At 44.0% G+C, this 26,730-nt stretch overlaps 1 protein-coding gene across 3 annotated transcripts in view; it reads right to left on the bottom strand.

The window, feature by feature from the left end:
• Positions 1–26,730, bottom strand: part of nrp1a (neuropilin 1a) — a 79,503-nt gene that overhangs the window by 27,896 nt on the left and 24,877 nt on the right. For all 3 annotated transcript variants that reach the window (XM_044104381.1, XM_044104382.1, XM_044104380.1), the window contains exons 4-7: positions 26,040–26,221; positions 17,244–17,471; positions 12,853–13,008; positions 9,441–9,607 (exon numbers count right to left, since the gene is read on the bottom strand). In XM_044104381.1, coding sequence (XP_043960316.1) covers positions 9,441–9,607; positions 12,853–13,008; positions 17,244–17,471; positions 26,040–26,221 — 733 coding nt within the window. The remainder of the gene's footprint in view (positions 1–9,440; positions 9,608–12,852; positions 13,009–17,243; positions 17,472–26,039; positions 26,222–26,730) is intronic.

Below are 26,730 nucleotides of genomic sequence, written 5' to 3'. Positions count from 1 at the left end.
AATGTTAAAGTTAAGCGAGGATGGGTTCTTTTACTGTCTGTGGAATGTTTAATGGTACTGAACCTTGGCCGAAAAAGTCATTCCTTGCAAACTTGTGAACGTCTTGGGCACCAAATTTGAAATCTCTTGCAATGTGAGTCAAGAAAAAAAAAAAAAGGCTCGTCGAGGTAAGCTGTCACAGGATGCAATGTGGAGAAGGAGATGAAACAAAGCACGGTGGGAGGAAACAGGAAAGCGGAGATAGCGGAATGCAGAGGGGAAACTCGGGGAGGGGAAGTTTTGCCACTGACGGCGAAGCCTTGCAAGATCTGAAGGACAGAAGCATGGGGTCTCCAGCAAAGAAGTGCACAGACTAGATCAATTCCACAGACCGGGGAGGATAACAGGGCCTGGGTAATGAGCAAACCATGATTTAATAATGGCCGCTTGTTAGAAACAGAGGGAACGCTGGCGAGGCTGCGCTAACAGACTGAGGTTTCTCGGGTCATGGAGGAACGCAGGCTGTCAGGGTGCTTAGACGTGGAACAAAATCTTCCATAAACCGCAGAGGCCTCTGTAAAAACAAACAGGCCCAGATAATGATTACAACTGGGACTCCTTTTAATCCAACGCCAAGAACAGCACTTACTGACCTACAAATATAAACCAATAACATTTAGAAATCGTACGAAAACCCAGTGAGGATCTTTGGGGTAAATAAATCCTCCTCACATATAAACCCATTTGTCATCGAGAGCTGAAAGGCTGAATCGTGTTTGATGGCTGATGTAATCACTCAGAGGGAGACGTGAATTATGACTCCTGATCTACCATTGCTGCAGTCTGAGACTCTGCTGACTCAACAAAACCAAGCGTCCATCTCCTCCACGTTTAACGTTTGGTTATATTTCCAGATAAGTGCTTGGAGTCGAGCCCGTCTAAACAAATGACACCGCACGTTCTGGGCATGCAGGAGCGCAGAGGCTCGGCGAGGACCACACAGTCTGACGCATAAAAAAACAATGCGAGCCAGGGTAAAGAAATTAGCCCAATCCTTTCATAAGTTCAATATGAGAGCCAGACGTCAGCGCGTAATTGTCCTCCAGGAACTTTCTGTCTGCTTCAGCATTGTCAAAAATGTACATTGGCGTATTAGGGCCATTGTAGATGGAAAAAATAAAAATAAAAAATGGGAGTAAATTTCCACCACAAAAACTTTTGAGAATAGTCTAAAAAAATTCTACAAAAAACAAGGACATTTCTGTGTTTGAAAGCTCAAAAAAATTGCTAGAAATTTTTATATTAATCTCAAAAAATCTTCAGAAGAAGTTTCAAAAAGTTGAACATTTTCAACATTTCAAGCTCAGAAAATTTCCTAAAGTCAAACCTTTTTTGACTTTTGAAACTTAAAAAATGTTCTTGTCTTTTATAGAAAATTGCGGAGCATGACCTTAAGATTTCTGAGATGTACCTCCAACTTTCTGGGAATTTTCTCACAATTTTCTTCACTTTTCAAACTCCAATGTTCTTGCTTTTACAATAGATTTTCTGAAATCGAACTCAAAATTTTTTCTCACTGACTTTTGATTTTTCTAACTCCAAAATGTCCTTGTTTTTTCAAAAAAAAAAAAAAAAAAAAAAGATATCTTAAAATCTTTGGGGTGCAATTTTGCCCTGTTTTTTCTTCCATCTACAATGTCCCCAATAAATTGTCGTAAAAATAAGTGTTTATGAGCCCATTTTTGCGTCTATTTTCCATCTTTTAGCTATGGGTCAAAAATAATAACGCTCAAATCCTGTTGTGTCCCCACAGCCACTGTGTGCAGTCTCTGGCGGTTTCACACACACTGATGAGACCAGAAAGGCAGAAAGAGAATCAAGTCGTGCTCAGACTTGTAACACCGTTAGACCTGTCAGTAGATCTTGCATGCGCAAATTAACTCTCAGCATTTAAACGGAGGTAAACCCAATGAGCATGAGCGCTGGAAAGTAAATGATAGGAATAACAGAGATACGTGGTATTTAAGTATTTATGCGCGTTTGTATAGATGTAGTTTAGCTCGACATAATTTTCCAATTACACCCTTAACGGCAGAGTGTAATCACTGGGTCGAGGTATTACTCAGGGTATTGTCACAAAGTTTGAACTATATGACTCAAAGTTGCATGACAGACTAAAGCCTAGTCAGGGTGGCTGAGAAAAACAACAACATGGTGAGAAGTTTGAGGCAGAGCTTCAGAAAAGGCCTCTGAACACAATCTGTCCCTGCCTGATCGGCTTATAATTGAGTTGGATGCAGCAAACAGTTCTCTGCGAGATGAAATAAATGCATTTCTTTAAATCCATTTCTCTTCCTCCCCAACCGAGGGGGAAAAAAAAAAAAGGCTTCCGATTGCTGCGTTTCGTGTGTCTCTGACTGCGTGTGTGTGTGTGTGTGTGTGTGTGGGCTTCTGCTGACTGAATAACCGAGGCCTCTACGGAATGAGTTTATTCATCTTCCCTTACCAAGAACGACAAAAAAAATAAAGAAATAAATAAAAAAAAGAGAGAGAGAAAATGAGAAAGAACAGAGTGCTCCTCTGTGTGTTCTGAATTCAAGGAGCAGCAGCTGGCAGGCCTCAATCCGCCCGGAAACCTCTGGAAATGCTTTATGGATTTCCGATGGCGGCGCTGTTGGTCACCAAGTGGATGCCGAGACTCAAATCACCTGTTTCCTCTTTTCCTCCGTATGCTAATGATAAAACGGACGGCGGGATATGAGCTGGGGAACGCACAACAACTGGCTGAAGTCACCAGAGGCGGGATGCTAAGACGGCCTGTCCCGCTTCGCTCTCTAATTTCCCCAGTGTGGCTGAAGAGACGCTTTAAGGGCCTTATGTAATTCTTTACATCAGCATCTGTGTGTGGTTTGGACCTCACAGGCAGCCGTATTCGCACTATTTTCATCTCAGTTAAACCGCAGCGATCCCCTCAGAGGCACACATGTTTTGCCACAGCCCAACAGGGGGCACTAATGCACTGGTTGGTGAACTCTCTACTCATTAAAGAAGAAACCCAATGAAAAGAAAGAAAATATTGCTTCCCCACTCTGTAATTTATGCGTTTTCGCTCATCTCTCTACAATACGCTTCATAACCCCACACACACACACATTATTGCTGTTTTTCTTCCTCTGTTCCTGAAATGATTATCCGTTTTCTGTAAGTGCCGTGTATTTGGCGCCGCCCTTTGACTGGGGGTGTTATTAGCACTGCGGTCAAGGCAGTCACAAATCTCTACACTACACATGGAAGTTCCCTAATATTCCTGGAGGAACCTGGTGGGGAAGCACAGATGACAACATTTATGTCCCACAGGCATGATGCTGAAGCAAAAAGTAGACTGAAATGAGGGTTGGGGAAGGGGATGGGGGGGGGGGCATAATTTTGCCTTAGGCTCCATTTCCTGAAAGTGTAATTAATCCTTCTTTCTTGAAAATGATATTACTTAGATGCTGCAGGACCTATGAGCTTCGCTGCCGACGTTCCATTTATCACATTATTCACCTGACAGAGTTACAGTTTATTTTTAGCTCCCCACACCTCTTTGCTGGCATTTAATTATGCATGTCTTCTCATGCACCGACGATCTGTTATGGTGACAAAAAGGGATGCATAGTTCAGAGGACGGTGATAATAAGGTAAAAAGTTTTCAGTTTTTCTCTTTTCAACTGTGAAGGGGTCCCTGATTAAAGGGGCAGTATTATGTAAGATCAACCTTTCTGAGCTTTGCATCCCGTTATAATGTTTTTCCCTGATTAAAAGCAGACCTGGTGTGTTGCTTTGATTCTTTCAAGCATGTTTGAGAAATCCTTTAATCTCCTATGGCAACCACTCAGCTGCGCAAAACAATTGGTGGGACCAAGCTCCGCCTTCAAGGATGAAGCTCCTCCTCTGTTGCAGTCTCCAAGCTTCTGCCGCATAGAGCAGCCCTCCTTCAGCTCCTTCAGACTAGCCGGCAGCAATTAGCAAACACCGGGTGGAACTGCACATCTGCTAAGTTAAACATACAAGCTACTTCACATTGCAATGTTGTCGAAAATGTTAAGGGATTGTTAGGGGAGCTATGTTTTGATGACTTCCTGTTGGCGGAGTTTCAGAAAGAGCAGGAGTTTTTAAAAAGACAGAGGCCCAATTTCATGGCACTAAATTACAAAGTCACAGTTTTCTTTAAGTAATATTTGATACATATGTCAAATATTACTTAAAAAATGCTTTAACATACTTTTAAAAAACTTAAAAATGCTGTATATATACAGCATTTTATATATACAGATGGAGTGCTGTATTTATTACAGCATTTTTATAGCAACTTAAGGTACTCAAGGTTACTTGATTGTACTATAAAATAGCATTATGTACCTGGAAAACACATAAAACTGCCCCTTTAAAGATTTCAGTTTGTCTCAGTCATAGGCAGGGAAGGGAAGGAGTCTGACTTTGAGGTTTCTTGGCTTGTGACTCATCTTTGAAGATAAAACTTAAGGGTCATTCCTGAGTCTCCCTCCTCCCACTCCTCCACACACACATACAACACACACATGTGACTAACGCTTTGAGTCAGGATTGTGAAACCAACAGGCATTGATGGGGACGGAAAGCACAGCGACCTGAAGGTATGTCATGTCTGGATTCTTTCCCAGGATGCCCAGCTGCACATGATCGTTTGGTGATGACTACCGACTAAAAGGGCTTCAGTCTCCCCCACACACCATCCTCCTCTGTAAGGCAGACACTGAAAATGCCACTGATTGTGCCTGAGCTGAGTTTATTATTTTTTTGTCTCTAGGTACTTATGTAGCACTCATTTCATTACGTCATGCGACCGCTCATGTTTCGATTACCGGCCGAGTGCGGGTCTCTATCCTCTCATTGATTTTCCCATTGAGAGCGAGGGGCCCAGAAGCGCCGCGGCAAAGACAGCAGCCATTGTTTCCACTCGGATGGCATAATGATGATCTCACCGGCAGCTGCATACCAGCCTCATGCTCTTTTGCCAGACTTCATCAAGTGCTGTTAATTACCGGTCCGCACTCTGAGCACTCTGAGAACTCGTCACTCGACAAGTTGGTAAGGCATCAGAATGATGTGCCGGTTCAAAGAGGGAGACAATGCACTGGGACGGAGTGCTTTTTCGCCAATCCCCAACTTGAAGTAATGCAAACCTGTTTTCTTTCCACTAAGATGGAAAGGAAAAAAGCACGTGCTGGCTTAGTGTCGGATGTTGGCCTCGGCGTGAGGACTAGAGTGGCGTTTTCGTTCAGGAAGTGTGCCATTAAAGGTTGCTTCGCCGGTCAGCCAGAGATGTTTGCTTTATAGACTTGAGGAAACACAGTCAACGCAAGCTGATGTATCCCTCCCACCTTCCAAAGGTCCAAGGTTTAAGACTGACATGTTTCCATGAGTGATTGACTTTACCTTGGGGGGGTCATCACAAATGGATAAGATAAGGGAACATTTTGTGACAACAAACAGCGATACGTTTCTTTGCTTTTTGTGCTTTTATCTGTCAGGAAGTAAAGATAAAAGAACCTCTCGCAAGACATGAGCTGGGTTGTCTTTGTGTGATTAAACCTTTCAAGCAATCACTGACAGACAGACAAGACCACTTGTAAATACATAAATACAGTTGCAGACAGCAGAAGACAGTGAAGCAAAATCACCATTATGAGATATAAGATATACAGGCTTTCAGGTATTGACACTTGGGCTCTCTCCAAAACAGTCTAAATTATTGATGCAGCGAGCTTGTGCGATCAATGGCATCTGCCTGACGGAGGCTCAGCCTCGCAGTTTGTCTTTTATCGGCTCGTTCTCATTGCTCTTGCGGCTCTCGGTACCCACTGCACCCCCCCACCTCCACCCATCAGACGCGTCTGACAAAACTCCTTCTGCACAATGTCAGCGATTCCTTCGAAAAAGTTCCAGAGGAACCCTTCCGTCAGTCTGTAAACATATCGTTCTTTCCCTTACGGAGACAAATGTGCTTCACAGATGCAGGTGTTTCCATGCCAGTCAAGAGAGTCCGTAGACGAGGAGACAGCTCATTGACTCGTCTGAAGGTGTAATTTTGTGCATTTTTTCCCCCCGAAACCTCAGGCGGAGAGCTCCTACTGCTTAAACTATTGAGCGTCTGACAAAGGCAGTTAATATGTGCGGTGAAGCTGGAAAAATTCACGTTTACAAGAAGAAAAAAGCAAAAGAATGAGAGCGGATGATGAAATGTAGAAGAGGGATATCCAGAGTCAATCAGAGATGTGGTAGCAAGAGCGGCGCTGAAAGACGGATTGTCAAGAGAAAAAAAAAAAGCTGCTTGCCTTCTTTTCTCTCTCCTCAAGCCACGATTCTCCTTTAAAAAGGACATCTGTCCATTTCTGTGTTCACCAATGGGGGCTGATTAATGACCTGGCTAACCCAGCACTCAATACTCAACCACACTACACCAATCTAATTAGCCAACGAAGACCGCCCATGACTGTAGCATCTTGTCCTCCTCCTCTCTGTGCATCAGAATGAGGCAAGCATTAAAATGGATGGACAGAGTGAAGGAAAAGGCCTTGGACTCAAAGGCTGCCTGTCATAAATAATAAAACCGTCTGGCCGAGGCGGGAGTCAGAGAATGATCATGAAATATAAAATGAATTGATTGCTATGCATCTGACTGCGCACCGAGATGATTTGCACATGCCGGGAGGGCGCCCCGGCTTGTTGCAACGCCGCTGACATGCTTAATGAAAGAGAAATGAGAATTTCTACTCTTCTAATACCATCTGTGATGACTGGAGCTCGGACCGCTCGGCACAAGTGCAACTCATTCCTACAGAGAGCAGAAATCATTACCCAACCGTAAACCTTGCCTCTGCCGCTGCCTTCGAGATTAGAAATTCAAAGGTGCTTGTTGGGGTTGGGAGGGATTCAAGGTTTTGATCTGATTAGTGCTGGGAATTTTAGCTCAATCATTTACAGCACAGAGTCTTGAAAAACTAGATTTTAGGGACAAGTCAAATCCTGAACATGATCGATGCAGCAACAAGGCCAAGGAAAGAGCTAATTATTTTTGTTTAAAATACCCGGCATTTTCATTGCAAATGGAAAACTTTGTCAATATTCCGCCGATATTGCAAAAACACAATTTCGCAATTGCGGTATCCTTAAAAAAAACATGCTGCGCCGTCAACTTTCAACTACTTCCTGTTTTCTTCTTTGAGGTTTGTGCCAGGGTCAACATCCGGTTGTTGATCATGAGTGAATAAAGGGTTCCCATTGCAGTTTTGCCAAATAAACCAATTTCAATACGGATGAAAAAAAAAAAAAAATCTCCTCCAAGTGATAAAACATTTTATTGAAAAAGGAGAGTTACTTTGAAATTGTCGTGTTTCTTTTAAGGAAATTTATTTTCAAAATGTCAAATTGTGCCATTATACGGTCCATGGAAACGCAGCTTATGACAGAGCAGCTTGAAAATCTCTCCACATTTGGCTTTCAGTAAAGGACTTTCCTATGAGAATGACTAATACGTTTTTAACAGAGGTTTTAAGGGTGGGCTTGCTTCTTCCTGATCCACTCAGAAGCACAGTGAGTTCCTCTGCGGGACACGTTGGGCCTTGCCAAATCCTCCTACTCACACAGGCCACCAAACACACACACACACACACACAGGCAAGAGGACACACGTAGAACTGTGTACGTATGCGGTTACACACCGATTAAATTAGCTCGAAGGAATAACAGAGGCCCTTAGGACAATGTTTTCATTGCAATAATAACGCAAAAAGCTTGCTTATGTTCCTCCCCGAGCAAATATTTGGCTTTGGGTCAGCTCTATTATCTATCCCTTGAGATATCCCCCCGGGACCAAACTTTTAAGAAATGAAGCATAAGCTGCTGAAAAAAAGTTGAAAAAGAAAAACAGCCTTTGTATTTATAAGAGGTTGGGGTCTTGGGTTCATAAATCAAAGACAGTGCAAATGCATGGAGCTGGGGCTGTGGTGGGGAGGGGGCTGTGGGGAGTTCTTTGTGATGTGAGTGGACTCGGTATACGTGTCTTATCCCCACCGTGGGATGACAGAACTAAATCCTTAATCTTCCCACATAAAGTTCCCTTGGTGGGTGATGATCACTCTGTGAAGATAAGCCAAGAGACAAAAAATATGACAGAGGCTGAGCCAGTTTGTGTGTGCGTGCGCGTGTGTGTGTGTGTGTGTGTGTGTGTGTGAAGCTTGGCAGGTTGCCTGGATTAAATCTGAGCATCTCCGGAGGCAGTTTCAGTTCCAAAGGACAGGGGGGGGAAATTATCAGGTAGGACTGGAAGACAGAGGCGGCCGCAGGAAGACAGGCAGATAGGGACAGAGTGGAAACATCGATGTAGAAGACTGACTATGATAGGAACTATGATAGTATGACTATGATATGAGATGAATGGACGGCTTTCTGTTAGGGAAGGTGAAGAAGGTGAACATTTGGAGAGAGAGGGAGATTTTCGGTACAAACGAGAAACAATTATTTCTTGGTTTGGGCCAGCTGTCTGTGACAAAGTTCAGTTTAATCCATCCATCCTGAAGCATGGGGCTGTACCTAGACAGGTAGTCAGTCCATCACAGGAGTTGTACATTTTTCTTGCCAGGAATTCAGTTTAAATTATGTGACTAACAAGAAAAAAACAGTATAAACAAAGAACATCTATTTAAACCAATTCTATATTTAACTGTCTCAAGAGACGGGGTCTATTGGATCCCATGAGCTGCTTATGCTTTGTGTGGTCCAGTGGGGTGGCTTATGAGAGGGATTTTTTGTGTGTGGTTTTGGAAACTGATCACCAACCCAATCTTCCCCTCCACCCCCTTCCCCACTGTCTGACCGTGGCATGTGCCACGCACCTCCCGAGCAATGTCCTAAGACCATGGGAGTGTTAAACCAAAATAGGTTTGTGCACTAAATTCTGTAACTTAAATTACCATTATTAAGTTAGGTTAGTTGTCTGACTTATTCGTAAATAGAAAAAATACATGCGGTAGGAAGAAGAATCTAAAAGTAATGCAATACAGAGTACACTTGCAACAAGGAGCTGCAGAGACGTATAACCTAAACATATTTTAAAATTAATTTTTGAGGACTTTGAACCGATTCATAAGTCCAACGACCAGGAAACCGCCATTCATTGAGAGTCGATTTTCTTCTGAGCTTCTACAGACAACCATGGATTCACACATTCATTACTAGGGACACTTTTGATTGGAAAGTGACCGTAACGTATATGTTTCTGAACTCTGGGAGGGTCTCATCATGACCTAAGCCCACCTTCAGACAGAGCAATTGGCAAATACTGTTGCTTTTTTAATCTTATTTATCCTCCCATGGTCGCTAACTTTGCTTTATTGGAAGCAAATACTTTTAATACGGGAGAAAAACAGAAGGCGTGCTACCTGAATCCACTCCTTGTTTGAGTCCTCTGCGGGCGTCCATGCATTTTCGTAGTAGTTGAGTCTGGAGCGCTCCGGGGACCAGCTGGGGTTGTACTGGGATGAAGCCATGATTTGGTCTGATGTTATCTCCCCCGACTCCATTCCCAACGGATCGCTGCAGTCAAAGTCTGAAAGGCAGAGGGAGGAGAGAGAGGAGATGAAAAGGGAATCAGAAAGAGAAAAGATAGAGGAGACAGTGAAAGACTTTCAGCTGAATTCTAAGCAGTCAATATGTAGTGAAAGAATGTGTCTTCTGTGTCGTCCCCCCCCACCCCCCCGTCCCTGTCCTCCTCTTTGAATCCGAGCAAATCTCCAGGGCGGAGGAGGAGGCCTCCACATGACTGGGCAGGAAACAACAGCCCGTCGACGGCAAACCCCTTCTATTCCTCTTCCAGCACTTTTTAATGGAATCTGGAGGGAAAGCGTCCGAGACGTAAAAATGTCTTCATGAAACATTCAGTGTGGTTTATGCTCGTATTAGGCGCTAACAGTGACTTTCGCTTTGGTTGCTCCCCCCGCTCCCCCTTTTCCCCACTGCCGGAATGTGTTATATCTCCCTGAGGGGAGTTTATCTTTTTTTTTTTTTTTTTGCAAACCACAATGCTCTCTTGGTCCAAACGGGAATATGTAGAGTCGGTGCGTGAAGGAGCGCTCCGTTGTTCATTTTGAGGCCTTTGGATGGAGAGCAGCACCGGAGAGCCACGCGGTGGCAGCCTGAGAGCTAACACAGATGGTCTCCCCCGTCTGCCGCACCGCTAGCGCACCCTTACTCAACGGGGTCACCGTGTGTACGGCTTGCGGGCTCAGTGCGCAGCTGCATGTGCGTGAGTTCATGCCTGTAAGTATGTCAGTAAGTATGCCAGGGTACTAATAAACTGTCTCGCACCTCTCCCGCTTTCTCTCTGTGGAAGAAAAAAAAAGCAACAGCAAACTCCCCACATCTCTTCAAGCCAACATTATTTACCAAGATCGTCGAAAACACAAAGAGGTGTTTTGTTTTGCCTGAGCTTATATCTGATCATGTGGCTTACCGAGCACGGTCGGGGCTTAATGGCTGGGAAAATACGAGAGAAGGAACAAAAATAAGAAGGATAAGATAAGGGCTCTTTTCATCACCTTATCGCATCTCATCAGTGGTTTTCAGCTACCCTTCGCCTCGCCACGTAACGGCATAAAAAAGAAAAAAAAAATCTACTGTGCATTATGCATTAGGGGATTATGAAAGATTCAGTTGGTACAAGCTTGGAAAAGCAACGGGGATGTTTGGGGACTTTCTGTCTCCAGAGCGTCTGAGACCATGATGCAAAAGCCAAGCAACTCGCTCTTCAATCGAGGTATTTACCCGACGGCAGGTCAGATGGTCAGCCGTTCCCGTCTAATGGCAAACGTAAAAAGTTGTGCTGCACAATCTGACCTTTAGGAAAACCACCTGCAGTGGCAACCCTTCTTTTGTTTTGTCTGTGCTTCACCACCATCTCCCTTTCCCCATTTTGGGCAAGACAAAATCCCTTTTGGAGATGATTAGTAGACTTGTTGAAAGTCATCCACCTCTGTTGCTATTCAGAGATGGACTGTGTGCGTGTGTTTGTGTGGGTCCCAGTGTGCGGGGTGGTCTGGCTGCCGGACAGATTTATGAGCCTTACCAGAGCTCGTCTTCCTTAATGAAATGTTTAGATGGAGCGTTTTGCAAAATGGGGTCAGCGGGGGTCGAGCCCCGTGACAGCGATGTGGCATGTAAAAAGCCCTGGGGGTGTGTGTGAAAAGAGTGTGTGCTTGGGCAAGCTGCTGACAGAGACCGTCTAGGCAGACGTGTTCCGCGTGAGCCATTGGCACAATGAAGAAACTGGAGGTGTTCATTTAATAACTCTTAAACTCCGCTCAGCAACTGGCAATTTATCATAATTGGGCGACATTTGCTTTCTGCCTGGATTATTGCTCCTCCAGTGCTTTAATCTGCTTCCCTGCAGTTCCTTTACACGTCCTTGCCTGAGATTAAGCTCCTCAACTTTCCTTAACCTCTCTGGATGTATTATGTATGTTTTTCCTACCTCAAAAATGGTCATTGGCTGTTGGAGCCAATAACCAATTCCTTTTAAGACAGGAATCTAAAAAGTACTTTAGGGGAGATTGCACAGGTGCATTGAAAAAAAAAAAAACACAAGCTCTTCAAAGACAATAGTACCTTCTGTATGCTTAACACTTAACTCCAAAAGGTAGAGCTAAGCAACAGTTTAGACAAAATGAGAAGCCACAATGATGACAATGTTTCCTGACCCTTGCCCATCTGGTAGTCATCTGGTATAACGACAAGCTTTTCATTGTAACAAGCAATGTGAAGACACAATAAAGAGTGAGAGAAACGTCCTAGAGTACATGTGGTAGGACTTACTGTGCATCCTGTTTGCAACCAATACAGTCATAAAAGTAGAATTTATGGAGAACCATTTCTCTCTACCCTTTGGATTAATGTGAGTGCGTCTTAGAACCCGAGGTAAAAGCCCCTGTGAATGAATATTTAGGGGTGAAAGCAAGAAAAGACTGAAGTAACTGAGGAAACGTGTTCCAATTTATCACTGAATTATTGTGGTTGAGTAAATTATTGTGGCCAACCGAAAGTTGCGTTTAAGGTTTTACCACTTGTCCTTAGATGTTTGCACTTTACCAGGAAGCGAAACTGCTTTTAGGATTTTTAAAAAGGAAGTCCCACAGGTCTGGTTTAAGAGCTTCCTTCTTAAAGAATTTCATTGAAAATAATTCGAACTACGCAAGAAACCATAACATACATGGTAAAAAAAAAAAAAAAAAAAAAAAATGGTCTGAAATAAAAGTAACAAATCATCAGCACAAAATGATGATAGTCCTTATTCAAGACTATGAATAAGGACTATTGACCACAGCTATGTAAACTGCTTCAAATAACAGTGGACTAGGCTGCATATCATGAACAGGGATGAAAAGTTTTGATTTTTTTTATTGTTAAGACGTATTCAGGCTCTACCTAATGAAGTGCAAATTTTAAAAAAATGACAAATCTTCCCAACACACAAACAGATCAATTTCACAAATTCGAACGTTGTCTTATTAGTCCATGTTCTCATTATTCCATACAGTGAGAAGGAGTTGAATATTAAAGCTATTACAATTTCAATAGTAGATGTGAAACACATGTTTTTGTTGTTTAATGAGCTTAAGAAGCTTCATAAGGAGAAGTGTGGAGGCTCGCTCTGTGTTAATGCATCCGAACAGAATGCAATCAAAGTATAGCTATGATTAATGAGACAAAAGATTTATACAGTGCTCGTTTTTCATGGCTACGAGAGTTTTTACAGTCACATCAACGGGTTAGTCTTTCCTCCTTATTGAGCCAGCTCACCCTCTGGGACGGTCCGGTCGAGGACAGTGAAGTTGGCAGAGAAGCCTTCCTTAGCGATGGCGCTGTCGGTGTTGATTGTCAGAGCCAAAATCCCTGTGTAGGAGATGATCCTGCCGGGGGTGTTCTGACCACAGTACCTCCCAATGTAAGGCCCGACTGCAGAAGGAAGTGAGAGAGAACCACAGACATTACAATCGTGCACAAAACTTTATCAGTATTCCACTAATGTTGGAAAATGTTTTTTTTTTTTTTTTTTGTGCAAATGCGGTGTTTTAATTAAAAATGAAATAAAAGTAAGAATCACATATGAAATTAGCTCGTTCACATGATAAGTCTTTTTAAAGAAACACTTCCTGTTGTCGTGGTTTGTGCACCAGTGGCGACATCCGGTTGTTGGTCACATGATTTGTGCCATGCAAAAAAAAAAAAAAAAAAACCTAAATAAACCGATTTCTTTACAGCCACAACACCCCCGCCCCTCCCAAAAAAAACAAAAAACAAACATCTAATCTTAGAGCAAAAACATGTTTTTTGAAACTGGAGTGCTTCCATTAAGCAAACTTTCTTTCAAAATGTCAAATTGAGGGATTCAATGCTCAGTAGAAATGCAGAAAGTAAGTTTGTCTCGGCGAAAAGCCTTTAAAACTCATGCTGCGCCATTCTCCTCCTGCCACCTCCTGTCGTCTTTTCCCCCAGTTGTTGATCATGTGACTTGTGTGATGTGAAAGATGTGACTCCATTACAGTTTTGCAAAATGAACCGATTTTGATTCGGCCGAAACGACTAATGTCAGCCTACCAACAGAACATTGGATCAAAAGACTAGAGTTTTTTTTCGCAATTGCTGTGTTTCCATTAAGCACATTTATTTCCTAAAAGTGAAATTGTGCAGCTTTATGGTCAATAGAAACACAGTTAGTGTTAGACTTAGCTTAACTCAATGTTTGTTGGGTTGCCTCAGTCCTGTCACACATGGGTTTAACTAGTAACTTCCCCCCTGCGGAGGTGTGAAAACTAGTGTGTCAGTGAGGTATGGCACTGACCCCATAAAGAGGAATGAGAAAAGCTTCCTGGCATTCCAGACCCGCTCGCCTGCCGGACACAAAGAGAAAGAAGGGTGACCTGTGGTGTGGGGCCAGGTCACCGTCTCCGTCTATTTGCTCGGCTGTAAATACCAGGAACCCCGGACTCATTTTCTCTGACGGCCACGGCTGGGTTTGCAAGAGAAGTCAAACAAGTAGAGGCAGAGCGGTGGACAATACTGGAGTATTGAAAAGATAGAGAGCAATAATGAAAGAGAAAGAAGTACGCGTTCCGCTGGGAGGCTTGAGAAGAGTGGGGGAAGATCGGGGAGAAACTTTTTAGCGGGAGACGGAGATAACGAGAGAAGAACCTGGGGGGGGGAAGCAATAGAAACGAGGGAGAGCAAGAGAACACGGTGACCTTGCTCCAGTCCTTTTGATGTGTGCCGTGATCCATGCCCGTTTATGAATGTGTGTTCCTGTCAGTGCGTGGGGACCTGCAGCTTATCTGCGATTAGTAATGCTGTGATCAGCGGCAAGTGACAGTCCTGCCTCCCCAAGGCCTCCTGTCATCCAAAACACGCCACTTCCAGCACAACTCCGACATAAAAGGCAAAGGCCAGGCCGCGGGGGTGCGAGGCGTGGGAGGGAGGTAGTTATGGGGCAGTGGTGTGACGGCTCAGATTAATCTTCGTAAACCAGGTGTCCGGTATATATTTGAGAGAATACGGTGTGCATTTAGGCCCAGTAAGACCTGGGCTAAAGGAAAGAAGAAGAAGAAGTAGAAGGAAAAAAGCCTATCTGCCGGATTATCTGCATGACTCCACATCGGCATGAAATTTTAAAGAACCTTGCCATAAACTCTGCGCCTTGCCTTCTGCAGGGAGGAGGAAGAAAGCCAGAGGTTCTTCTTTTCTTCTTTTCCAGCTCCTGTCCGGTGAGGTGTACTTTGAGAGGTGAAGGGCATGTGGGTGGGGATAAGGAGGTGTGAATCCCCGGCTGCTTGCCCAGACATCTCCAATCTCGGCACACTCCAGCAGCAAGCATGCCTCCTGTGCTAATGCGCTATCGATCCGGCAGGCACAACAGGAACCGCCTGGCAAAAGGCAACACTCTATTTTCCCCCCGTGGCTTATTTTTATACACCGCTATCTGTCACGCACAGCAGCCTTCAAAGGGTGTTATGTAGAAGAATAAAAAGGAAAAAAACAAGAAGAAGTTTGTGACAAGTTTCTGCCGCTGTCGGACAAAAGGAGAACCTCGTTGGTTTTATCCTACCACTGTCCTCTGTTGATTTTAATAACTAGAGAGGACCGGAGAAAATGTTTCCCGCTGTCTTCTGTAAAACCTGTCTCAGAAGGCGATAATAACCAGACATTTTCTCCTTTTTTTTCCCCCTCTCCTCGACCCTCTGACAGTCTTCTGAATCAGGCGCGAACCTTGGAAATGAGACACGCGAAAGCTCGAGGGGGAGAGTCCGCGAACGAGGCCCGCTCTGAGGAATCAAAAGGTCACCTCTGCAAAGTTAACATCTTCAGAGATGTGAACTTTAACTAAACTCCCCACACCCCCTCATACAACCCCCCGAACAGGCGCCTGTGATTAACACTTCAACCTTATCACCCGGAGAACGCGCAGAGCAGCGAATACTGATGCACGCCGGGGTAAGAGTAGCTAGATAAAAATATAAAAAATTCTTTCAGTTTTTTGTCGCGGTCGGGTGAGATAGGCTTTCATATTGCCTGCACCAGGAGTTGGGATCGCCGGCAGAAAGAAAAACTTCAAGATGTGATTTTGCTCGCCCAGTTAAAAGACTAATCTCAGGATGTGGAAGCAGTGCTTTGAACCCTCTTCGCACTCATCTCAGCCCCCATCCCGCTGACTTATAAGATGAATAGATTTTTGAAAACTGTTTCAGGGCAGTGTTTGATTGCGCGTGTTTGCGTGAGCATGCGGCAGCAAGGTTTGGTTCGAATCAAGTCCGAAACGGTTTAACTGAATGAATGAATGAATGAATTAGCTGGGGTAGTTTTTTTTTTTTTTTTCCTACCTCATTGGTGGGAATTACCAGGAGGTTACCCGAGGAAATTCCTTTTTGAGTCATTTCCTGTGAAACGGAATTGTCAAACAAAAACAAAACCTCAAGCCTGACATCCTAGATTAGACCTTGAACTCCCAAATGTATCGGCCCGAAAACATTATCACACACAGACAGCCTATGACATGAAAAACAAAAGCGCAGGACACTCTTTTAGGAAGAAGGAGTGTTTGGCATTGAGCGAGGACAAAAGTTAAGCTGATGACGACTGAAAGACGTCTGCGGACCACCGCGTCAAAAGAGCTGTCATAAATGAAACTGAAACCAGTACTGTTGTGTTATCCTGCAGCAGAGAAAATCCCTTTTCCTTGGTGTTCACAATGTTTGGTAAAATTAAAATCTCGTTGTAGTCATAAAACTGCATTGGAAACCAGTGCCAGCAAACAGCTTGTACTAAGACCATTGGCATGTAAAACGTAGCAGAGGCACAAGCAGTGAATAGAGGGTAGATGCAAGGCAATAGCTCCATTTCTGCTACAACAAATGGTTCACAAACCACAGACTTTGGTGCCCCTGTGTTGGTGTTTTAATGTTTCTCCAGTCCTAAGGCAATTCTCAAAAACCACGAAATGTGTCTCTGTGTCTCTGTTTGTGTCTTCACAAACCAACTGAGTGTTTCATGAATCTGAAAGTTTTCAAATTGCTGATCAGTTGTTGACTCACTGTCCTGATTTCCAAACAGAGTTCCCAGAAAGCTGCCACAAACCATTTGGAAGTGGTGGGAGCATCCCCATGGCTTTTTGTTACTATTCTGCTCATCCCGTCAGCAGAATAGGGCGAGTCAAGAGCGACTTTCTTCCCAACACCAAAATAAGAGTCTCAAACATTTCTGAGAACCAGAACAATACTGACTTCCCCAGATAAAGTTATAAAGTCACAGTAGATGAATAGTACTTAAATGACATATGTTGTGTATAATATTGCAATATCTTGTGACATGAGATTCCGTCACACCTTCATTTTTCCAAAACTGATAGTAAATTGTAATAAATAAGTAAAGATTGTTCAATGAATAAGTAGAGATTTTTAAATTGAAAATAGCTCAGATACTTGACGTGAATTTATTTTGCAAATTCGTGAAATCAGGCTAAACTTTGACATACCTTCGACCTGTAAATGGCTGAAAAATGTTTCCTAAGCAATGAGTAGAATATACGTCAACAGGCATTAGTGGTAACCACGGGTATGTGGTGATCTAGGATGAGTTAATTATAATACTCTGCGAGTATTAACTCAAATCTACATTTCGACGTTCTGCTTTTTTTTGCTCACCTCCTGGAAAACCGTCCCAGATTTCCAGCCGGTCGTAGCGGCAAAAGACACCGGTAGGGGGCGTTGGGTCGGGTTCCAGCTCGAAGCTCTCGAACTCCAGAATGATTTCCGACATCTTTGGGGCGAAGATCATGAAGGTGCAGTCGAGGTTGTTGGGGTACTTCTCTGGAAACCCCGGAGACTTTATGATGCCACTGTTGGAGGTGAAGTTCTTGGAACACTCTGGACCTACAGAAGCAAGAAACAAGACAGTAAACAATAGGCTGGGAGAAACAGGGAAACTCGAACACATCAAAATGGTGAAATTGATTTGTTTGAGCTTCCTCTGCTTCCCATCTGGTCTGTGGAGACTGCAACAGTTTATGACCCTAAGTTGAGGGACCACCTTCACGGCTCTATTCACAAGGTGCCACATCTGGATCTCTTAACTTTGCCCCTGAGTTACTCTTTGTTTTCCTCCACCGCCTTTTTGGACAAACATCACTCCACGTCCCACTGTGTATGCTAAATCAGTGATTCCTGGAACATCTGGACCGACCCTGCAAACATTTGTCAATGGCCTCAATCGCCAGAGTCAAAGAACGACGAATAAACAGTTTGAGTCGAGCCGTAATCCCTCCCCGTCTCACACGCGCACGAGCCCTCGTCCAGACGAACCCATGAGAGGTGCTCAAGCCTGAGTGACGGAAGGGTGAGCAATGGCTGCGCGTACGTCAACGCAGACACTCACACAGCTTTACACGGAGGAAAGTCAAAATATTTATGCACGGCTCCCCAGAGAGCTGCCTTTCAGCTGATGAGGAACGTTAACATGCTTCCCATAGTGGCTGCCTCTCATGAACACAAAATTATGATTTGAAAATGAATGACATGTAAAAAAAAAACAACAACTTACTCCCCACAGCTGCAAGATGATTTTAACAAGCATAAGGGGGAGCGAGGTTAGGATTTGCAGGCTCAAATCCGGGTCCAAGCTTTGCTCAATGCAAATACACATAACATCAGGAGAGAAAAAAAAAAAAAAACAACAACTGAGAAGTACTGTCATTCAGGGCAATTATTTGGGGCCATTAGCGGCAGAAATGTACCCTGGATAACATCATTTTCATGCCAGTCTGGCAGCTGGCGCTACGAGTGCAGATGGGGCCAATAGAAACCAAAATTGCAGGGAGTTATCGCTGGATAGAGCCGCTGTGCTGCAGTCACTGTAGCTTAAATGAATGTGGCAAACTGCTTTTTCCAGCGTCACTCAAGCATCTTGCCCGGCTCCTAATTGAAGACCATCAGGCCCACTTGAGACTGTCCACCAGCAGAGTGAGTGAGGGGCTGGAGAGCCACATTGATTTTCTTTCTTCCCAAGCTGAAAGCCATGGCGAGCAGCATTTTGACTCGAAAAAGAGTTGACATTTAGCACAGCAGCTAAAGTGTGGCCTTCGAGAACAGTGGGTACCATTAATTTCACAGCTTCCCCCTTCTATTTACTTCAAGAAAATGGAGAGATTTTGCTGAGAGATGCTGTTCCTTGGATGTAGTTCTGCACTTACCTTTGCTGCATTTGGGATAATGTCAGACATTTTGTGGTGGGGGAATTAAAAAAAAATCAATAGATAGAAGCCAATTCTGTTAAAATCGTTGCTGGAGAGTTGGAGTACTCTTCAGAGCTGTCGAATTTCCAATGGATATTGGCGTTAAATCTCACTCACTTGCCTGCACCCTGACACTTACAGCTGCCCAGAACAGATTGGAGGTTTGGGGATGGTTTACTTACAAAGGGTGGATTCATACTAGCCCTCTTTAGTCTGTTTTAATCAAATTCTGGTTCGTTTGCCTAGAAACTCTGGTTATTTTGGGGAGGAGTGAATGCAAACACTGGAACTCTGAAAACCCTAAAAAAAACCTAGGTCTTGTTTCAGTGGAAGCAAACTCTGGAATTGCTTGAAGTAAGTAGATCCAAGTGGAGAAGTACAGGAAGCAGACAACAGCACAAAGCATTCTGGGTAACTATATCTAAAACAAATGCTGGTGTCTACTGCTTGAGGGAGAAATAGCTCATGATCTTTTACCCAAGAGAAATCCTATACCTGCTAAATTCTGAAGCTATACTTCATTTTTGTTTACATTTTGCAAAGGAGGAAGTTGCGCTCTTCTTCAGAGGTTTTTATGTCGTTGTCTTCAGTAGCCAGCACCTCTACAGGCGAGAAGGTGAACAGGTTTCTCAAAGGGTTTGGCCCAATGCAGTGTGAAAGCGAACCGCACCAGTTGAAAATGTAGCAAACGCTGCAATTTTGGTCTCCAATCAAGCCAAGTCTACAGGAGTATCAAGTGTGAAAACACCATTAAAAGCCCAGCTCACACAGAACTCCCATACATTACCATAAATGTGCAATAAGCTGGAACTTAAATGTGCAATGACTTTTCAGCTTCGTCCTTCTGCCTCTACCCTCGCTGCTCGGGTTGTGACTCCCTCAAAGTGGCGTGTGAGGCAACCAAACATTTATGCAGACATGTGTATTCTGAGTCTGTGAAATAAAACTGAAGTACCTGGAGAGAATCCTAACAAGCATGTCCAGTACATGCAAAATTCTCATAAAACGTCCCTCGGCAGGACTTGAACCCATGCCATTCTTGTGGGGACTTAACAGTGGTAACCATCTTTTTTGTGTGTGTGTGTGTGTGTGTGTGTGTGCAGCCCCTCAAAGCAAGTATCCCTAACTGAATAAAAATACCTGCTTATATTTGTGGTTGTTTGTCCTTTTTGCCTTGTCCCACATCACTTGTCTTGCATTTTATATAAAGACATTGATCCAGTTCAACTGTGCGGTTTCTCTCTTCTTACTGAATTATCATGACTGAGGTAAAGCCAAGGGCAAACCTCTCTACTGACAGCTTTAGTGTCCCTGGCTGCATACAAAGGAAAACAAAAATGGACTGGCCAGAAAGACAGAATACTCCAGTTGCTCCCACTGGGCAGATAATCATCTGGCAGATCTCTTTTATCTACTACTTCCTTGTAAGGGAGGGGCTAACTCCCCAGCTTCTCTTTACTACACCCACGATACTTTGTGCTACAATCAGTGGTTGTGGGCTTTTTCTGATAGTAGTCATGCCTTTCTGTGGTATTGTCCATACACACGCACACACACGCACACCCACACACACACAGCTTGTGTTGACAGGGAGCTTCTGGAGACAAATATATTGAAGGGTCAATTGAATTCTTACTCCCTGCCCCCAAACTTAATCTCTGTCTCACCTTGTGTTGTTTTATTGGCTCACTGTTCATTGTTTCTCCTGGCGGACTCCATGCCGTCATGGGAGAAAAGGTTAAAGCAAAAGGCTTTTGTAAATACATCTGCAACAGAGAAGCAATAGTTTTGTCTGCGGTCCAAGCACTTCTTCTAAACAAACAGCCAGAGTTATGGCCGGACGCTTAAGGAAGGAAGGAGAAGTGACCTTGAGCGTGCATTTTCCAGTGCCCTCCTAAAGTGCCGTTTGCGACACGGCTCAGTGAGTGATTAGACTCTTTTCAATGGGTAAAATTTGAACTTGGGGACTGGTACATAATGACGCCTTGATTTTAATCTGGGCAAGTGTTTGAGGCTTGGAACGAATCTTCAATAAATTTGCTACTGAGAGAGCGGGGTGTCTTTCAGGCACTGGCTTCCCTGATGACTTGTTTCTCTTTGACTCTAATAAGCCGTTGCTGAAAAGCGGACCAGAGCTAATCATAGGAACAACATTTGGTCAAGAAAGCGGTTCTAAATGTGACATTTTTTTATAGTCTTTCCCTCTGACTCCTTCCTTCTCAAAGGCCCCGCGTTGTTCTTTTTCAAGATAATCTCCATTTCTGGCCAGGGCTGCGGTGTTGATCTTGGACTGCAAAGGAAATCACCACTGTTTATGTACCACGTTGTTCTCTGGCTGATCATTACCCAGCCCCATTCCTCATGCCTTCCGTATACTCTCCCCACCCCTCCAGTTCATTCTCCCCTTATGTCACACTGACAGACGGCCTGATTGCTGGTGGAAAATTAACTCTTTCAGCACTACATCAACCATTAACCAGGAGCGTGTGGAGATCCAATCACTGAAACAGATGGGGGAAGGCAGGTTTACACTCGCCGACACCCTTCCATACATCCTGAGGCTCAGCTATGCCGACATGGTATTTACCACATAAACTGCACTCTTGACAGGCCACCCCACCTCAGCAGAGGGAGAGAGGAAACCTGCCTGATAAGATGAGGTACAGGCTGGGGTGGAGTCTACTTCTTCTCCGCTTCAAAGAAGTTTGTTATCTGGCACAACCGTGCCAGATGCTGCCGGGCTTGTGCCACTTACTGAAGCCCCAAAGTGCCCCATCCACTCATGTATACATGGAAGTGTTTTTTTTTTTTTGTGGGATGACAAACAGGATTTCTGAATGAAAAGTTTTGTTTTGTTGTGGGACATGGTGAACCTACTTCCAACAGAATTAGTCACTAGCTGCGTTCCACTTTGCCACAGAATTACGCAATTTGAAATGACAAGAATAAGTTTGCTTAATGGAATCGCGCTAATTTCAAAAAAAGCTGAGATAGATGAAATCCATCTATTTCTTAAGAAATTAAAATGTATTATAAGAAATACATCTATTTTGCATGCACTTTTTCTGTATCACACAAGTCACGTGATCAACCGATGGACGTTACCAATGACATAGAAAACTACTTTCTGTTATCTTCTTCATGGTTTGTAGTTTTTTTTGTTTATTTATTTTTACAGACAATCTGCAGCTGGCTCCACCGGAGCTCTCACAATAGAGAGAGCATGATTATGCGCAGTTGTGTCATTCGACTGTGTTGAATCCATAGCTTCGCCGTAAAAATTGCCGGCCACAATTTCCCCATATGCAGCTGCTGCCAAGTACAAGGGTCTTGTTCCTCTAATGCCTGAATAAGACACCGACTTGTCCTAGCTAATAGAGCCGCTGCTGCCAGTTTGACCATGTTTTTTTCTGTAGTTGATATAATTCATCTTGTTCTTCTGTATTAAACCTGTTTTCTTTCCTGCACAAACCAAGTGAAGCCACTAGTGCAGTCAGGTTTTCATGTTTTCTATGCCTTATTGCTATGTTTTTGAACTCGCACTACTCTTTTGGAGCTGATCTTTTTAGCTGCCACTAATGAGTCATGTCTTCCTGTAGGTTTCTCCCAAATGAAAGAGTTATTTTCCCCTGTTGCCGTCTAGATTCCGAGCACGAGGGATTGCCGTGAAGCTATATTTAGCATGTAATTTGGATCTGCACTGGTTATTGCGATGACATTTTGTTGTGAAACTGTGCCATATACATGAACTCAGAGGTTTTCTGAGTAAGACTAATCTCGAGAAACAAGTGGTACACCTTTGCCAGTTTTAGGTAGCATGACGTTTTCAAGTTTTCTAAGTGAACCCCATGTTGGAGTAGCACATTGAGGCTGTTTGGCACAACTCTAACTCTACGAAGAACAGTAGTTTGGGAGTTACAAATCTTGATTATGACATCCTTACTTAATTATAAAAAAAAAAAAAAAACAACAACAACCAAACAACCAAGGCAACTGCTTTCAGCTCAAAAACTCCTGCATGCCATCTCATTCCCTCCTCTCCTCTCCTACTCTTGCCACTCTTAACCAGTGAAGCGTCGCTGGCAATTTGCAGGGTATAAAATAAATAGCCCGTGCTAATTAAGATGGCTGGATGGGACCGAGGAGTGGAGAGGGGTAGAGAGAGTGATGTGGAAGCAGCCAAAGGGAGCCACAAAACAACCTGTTCCCTTCCAATTAAACACTTTCCAGGCCGCAGCTGATAAAAGCCAGAGTGGTGAGCGCCAAGCATTTTCAGGAGTGTGTGTATGGGGCGGGGGGGGAGAGTGTATTTAGTTTATGGCTTTGGTAGGGTCAGCGTGCCCATGTAAACATACTTGTATAAGCTGGCACATGATCCCAAAGGAGGTGTGTGTTTACATATGTTTGCTTTGCGGGTTTATTTATCTTCCGTGTGACCTTTTGCTGGAGTTTAACTCTTCGGGTCTATAACCACGGCAATAAACAGCCGGCGTTCTCTGTGTTTTCCTTCATTGACATGCACAAGTGCAAGCCTCCCGCTCCTCTATCTGTTATCGCAGCATCTGTGTCTCATCATTAACGTTACATGTGTTAGCCAACACAATGTGTTTTTTTTTTTTTTTTCCCAGCTAATACCCTGTGTTTGTTGATAAGCCGTGCTAATCAGCTAACTTTGTGTCTCTCGTTCTGCTTGGCTCTCTCCGGTTTTTCTCTTTCTCTCTCTCTCTCTGCCTTTCTCTCTCTCTGACTCCCACAAACAGAGCTGCTAATTGATCTCAGAGCCCCTTCTTTTTGGCGGGAGAGCCAGCACCGCCGCAGTCGAAACACCGAGCAAATCCAAAGCGCAACGACGGTCTGGATCCACTAAGGAAGCAACGGCATACCCGTGGTTCTCCTCTCCGCAGGGGGGCGGAGAGTGCTGGGTGCGAAAGAGCCAGATGAAAAGCTTTCTGCCTGCATCTCCCTCCATCAACCCCTCACCCTGCCTATCCTCCCCGAACTCCCGACTCCACTTCGGGTTCAATCAGCGAAAAAGGCACAGCTTGTCTTCAAGCTCCAACTATTTATACTCCGGTCTCTGTTGTAGCATATTTTCAGCTAGATCTGTTATTTTCTCATCCAAGCTGCTCGAGGAGCATGTTCTGCTTCGTCGAAGAACTCCCGCCCCAACACGGCTCATTTCTAATCAGCCACCGCTAATACGGGAGACCGGGGAATACCGAGCTAATCATGAAAAGAATGCAGCGATTTAGCCGGCCTATCTGGAGGTTGGGGGGTTGGAATGGGGCAGCGCGTGCAGATGAGTTTGCGTATGTCTGGGCAGAGAGCCGCTTTGATCTCCTAAATGGCCCCACACTCCGCCAGCTGCCCTGCCGCCGCGGCGACGGCGAGCAACAAATCCAGCCACTCAAACCCACGGATTAATACGAAGGAGGAACCTCGCCGGTTTATTCATCATGTCTCCGAGGTCTCGGGGGGTTTGCTGCTAAGGCTAATTAATGAAAGTGAAGACTATACCACCTGTCTGCTTAACAGTCACTCTAAAAAGGCTCTCCTCATCCTTCATCCCCTGCCAGTCCAAACAAAGGAAGGCTGCCTATCAACAGGAAATTCTTCTTCATATTCTGCTGTGTTCTGATAAGACAGACGTAATCTCGTAACATTTGAGCCGACAGGCCAAGTTCTGCTTTTTCTCTATTTATTTTTTCATGAAACATTGGGAACGGTGACATTCTAAGGACTTCCTGACGTGGCGCCCGCTTTAAAAGGACCGAGTTTTACTTTCTCCCTCGACTGGCTTTCCAGCTTTGCTTCAAACCGCCCCCCTGTTGACTGCCATCTGATGAGAAGAAAAAGAAAAAAAAAAAAAAACACTTTAACAACATTTGTTCAATCACTGCTCAGTAAATTATAGCTTTGCTTATAGTGTAATATTTCACACCAGAAAAGAAAAAAAAAAGCCTGTTACAATTATGAAACATATGGGCCCATGATTCATTTGTTTTGAAAGAAGCATATTGCCAGCCATATTGCATTTGCATAATGTGGCGCTCTGACGCCTTGACTAAAGCACAAACAAAGCATGAAATTAGACAGAGTCTCGTTCTCCCTTCGTTATCAAGATCCTCCCTCCAGTTTCCAGACTGTACCAAACTATAGCAGATGCGGCGACGGACGCATAGGCAGCTTCAAAGGTCTTTCGTTGGCGTCTGCTTGCTTCAGAACACTGGGATCTGGATCCGGTGCTGGACGTCACGCCCATCTTAACTGCTTTCTTACTCAGCTGTAACTCGGACCGCTAGTCCAACTCCGAAACTTATAAAAGATACCACAGCGACTTGTAATGAGAATCCAAACTGACAAAAGTGGAAATAAAGTATTTACTGCAACAGTTTCCATTAAAATTGTTTTTAAACGTCGGGTCGTTATGTTGGAGCTTAGTGTTGTGATTTTGATGGATTGTATTCCAGGAGATCCACAGTGCAGTTTTGAACTACCAATTGTGATGAACCAAAAGGGCCCTGTGCATGTTAACATGGGCATCTGGCAAAACAAATACTTTCTGCTGTGCTCACACTTGGAATCAAAAAAGGAAAAACAAAAATAGCAGGTTTTTTTTTTTTTTTTTACATTTCCAAAATCTCTGTTTATGGTGTTTCCATGTGAACTGGACATCCAAAAACTGTTCAAAACATGATGTAGGTGCCCACTTGATTCATGCCCAATTCAGAACTATCATCAGAACAACCATCTCGACAACACTGGAGAGTTGTTGAGATGGTAACAGTCAGTTTTTCCTGACTGTCGTTCCATAAGACTTCAAATGGAAGCTAAAGAAGCCAAAGAAATCAGGAGCTACAATTTGTTTGGTAAAATTTCTACCCTAGCACTCCTTTAGCCATGCTGAGATTCTTCTTTGATTGAATTTTGATGTGGATATTGCCTCCTCCTGGTGCAGTACATCCACTACAGTGTTTCTGACTAGAACACCCTGTTAATGACATCTAGAACATTAGAGAAGTGGTTTCATCCCCAACATCTCCATGTTGGGGAGCCATTTCCTCCCTTTTTCAAAACAGGAGGTTGCACCAATTCAATGTTTTGAGTCAACTCAGACCTCAAGGTCTGAAATTGGGAACCACTTAATTCAAAAATACAACGCAGATACCCAAAGGAGTTCAGGAAGGTGACGGCATAGTTTGCAACCTACCCGTCTTAAAGATCTCATATCGGATGGAGAATCCGGCTCCGTGCGTCTCGTAGTCCGACACAAACTTGATAAACAGCTGGTTTCCTGAGGAGACGACTGCTGAGGGGGCGATCTTCCCGCAGTACTTCCCCACCAGCTGACCGTTCTCGTCCACACCGTCTCGCACTTCCACGTAGTCATACCTGCCAGGAGCAAAGAGAATAGAGACGGTGTTGGTCACAGGCCTCAGAAGTGGGGTTAACATGCTACAACATTAGGTCAGCTGTGCTTTTTAGTCCTCCACCAGGCATTTAGGGAGGGAGTTCAGTGCCTAGACGTATACACAGAGGAACAGAAGCACCATGCTGCAGAGCATATTGTGTGAGTAATGTAGTGGAAATACAACACTGTGCTAATGAGGCTTCGGGTAAAAGCTAACAGAACAGGTGGGGAGGCGATTTACGTTCATTACAATTTAGACACAAACAGTGAGAAGGTTTCCAGCTCCTATCAGCACTGATGCTAGGGTTCGGCAAACTACTTTAAAGGGACAGTTTTTGCAGGTACACAGTGCTATTTAAAAGCACAATCAAGTATCTATGTTAGCTTCAGGTATTTAAAAAATGCTATATACATCTAATTTAACCCCTTGAAAGTATGTCTGTCTCTTTAAGAAACTCCTGCTCTTTCTGAAACTCTGCCTTCAGGAAGT

Source organism: Gambusia affinis, linkage group LG21 (genome assembly GCF_019740435.1).
Source record: "Gambusia affinis linkage group LG21, SWU_Gaff_1.0, whole genome shotgun sequence".
Taxonomy (NCBI): domain Eukaryota; kingdom Metazoa; phylum Chordata; class Actinopteri; order Cyprinodontiformes; family Poeciliidae; genus Gambusia; species Gambusia affinis.
The sequence above is the reverse complement of the archived record's forward strand: the minus strand, read 5'-3'. Positions and strand labels throughout refer to the sequence as shown.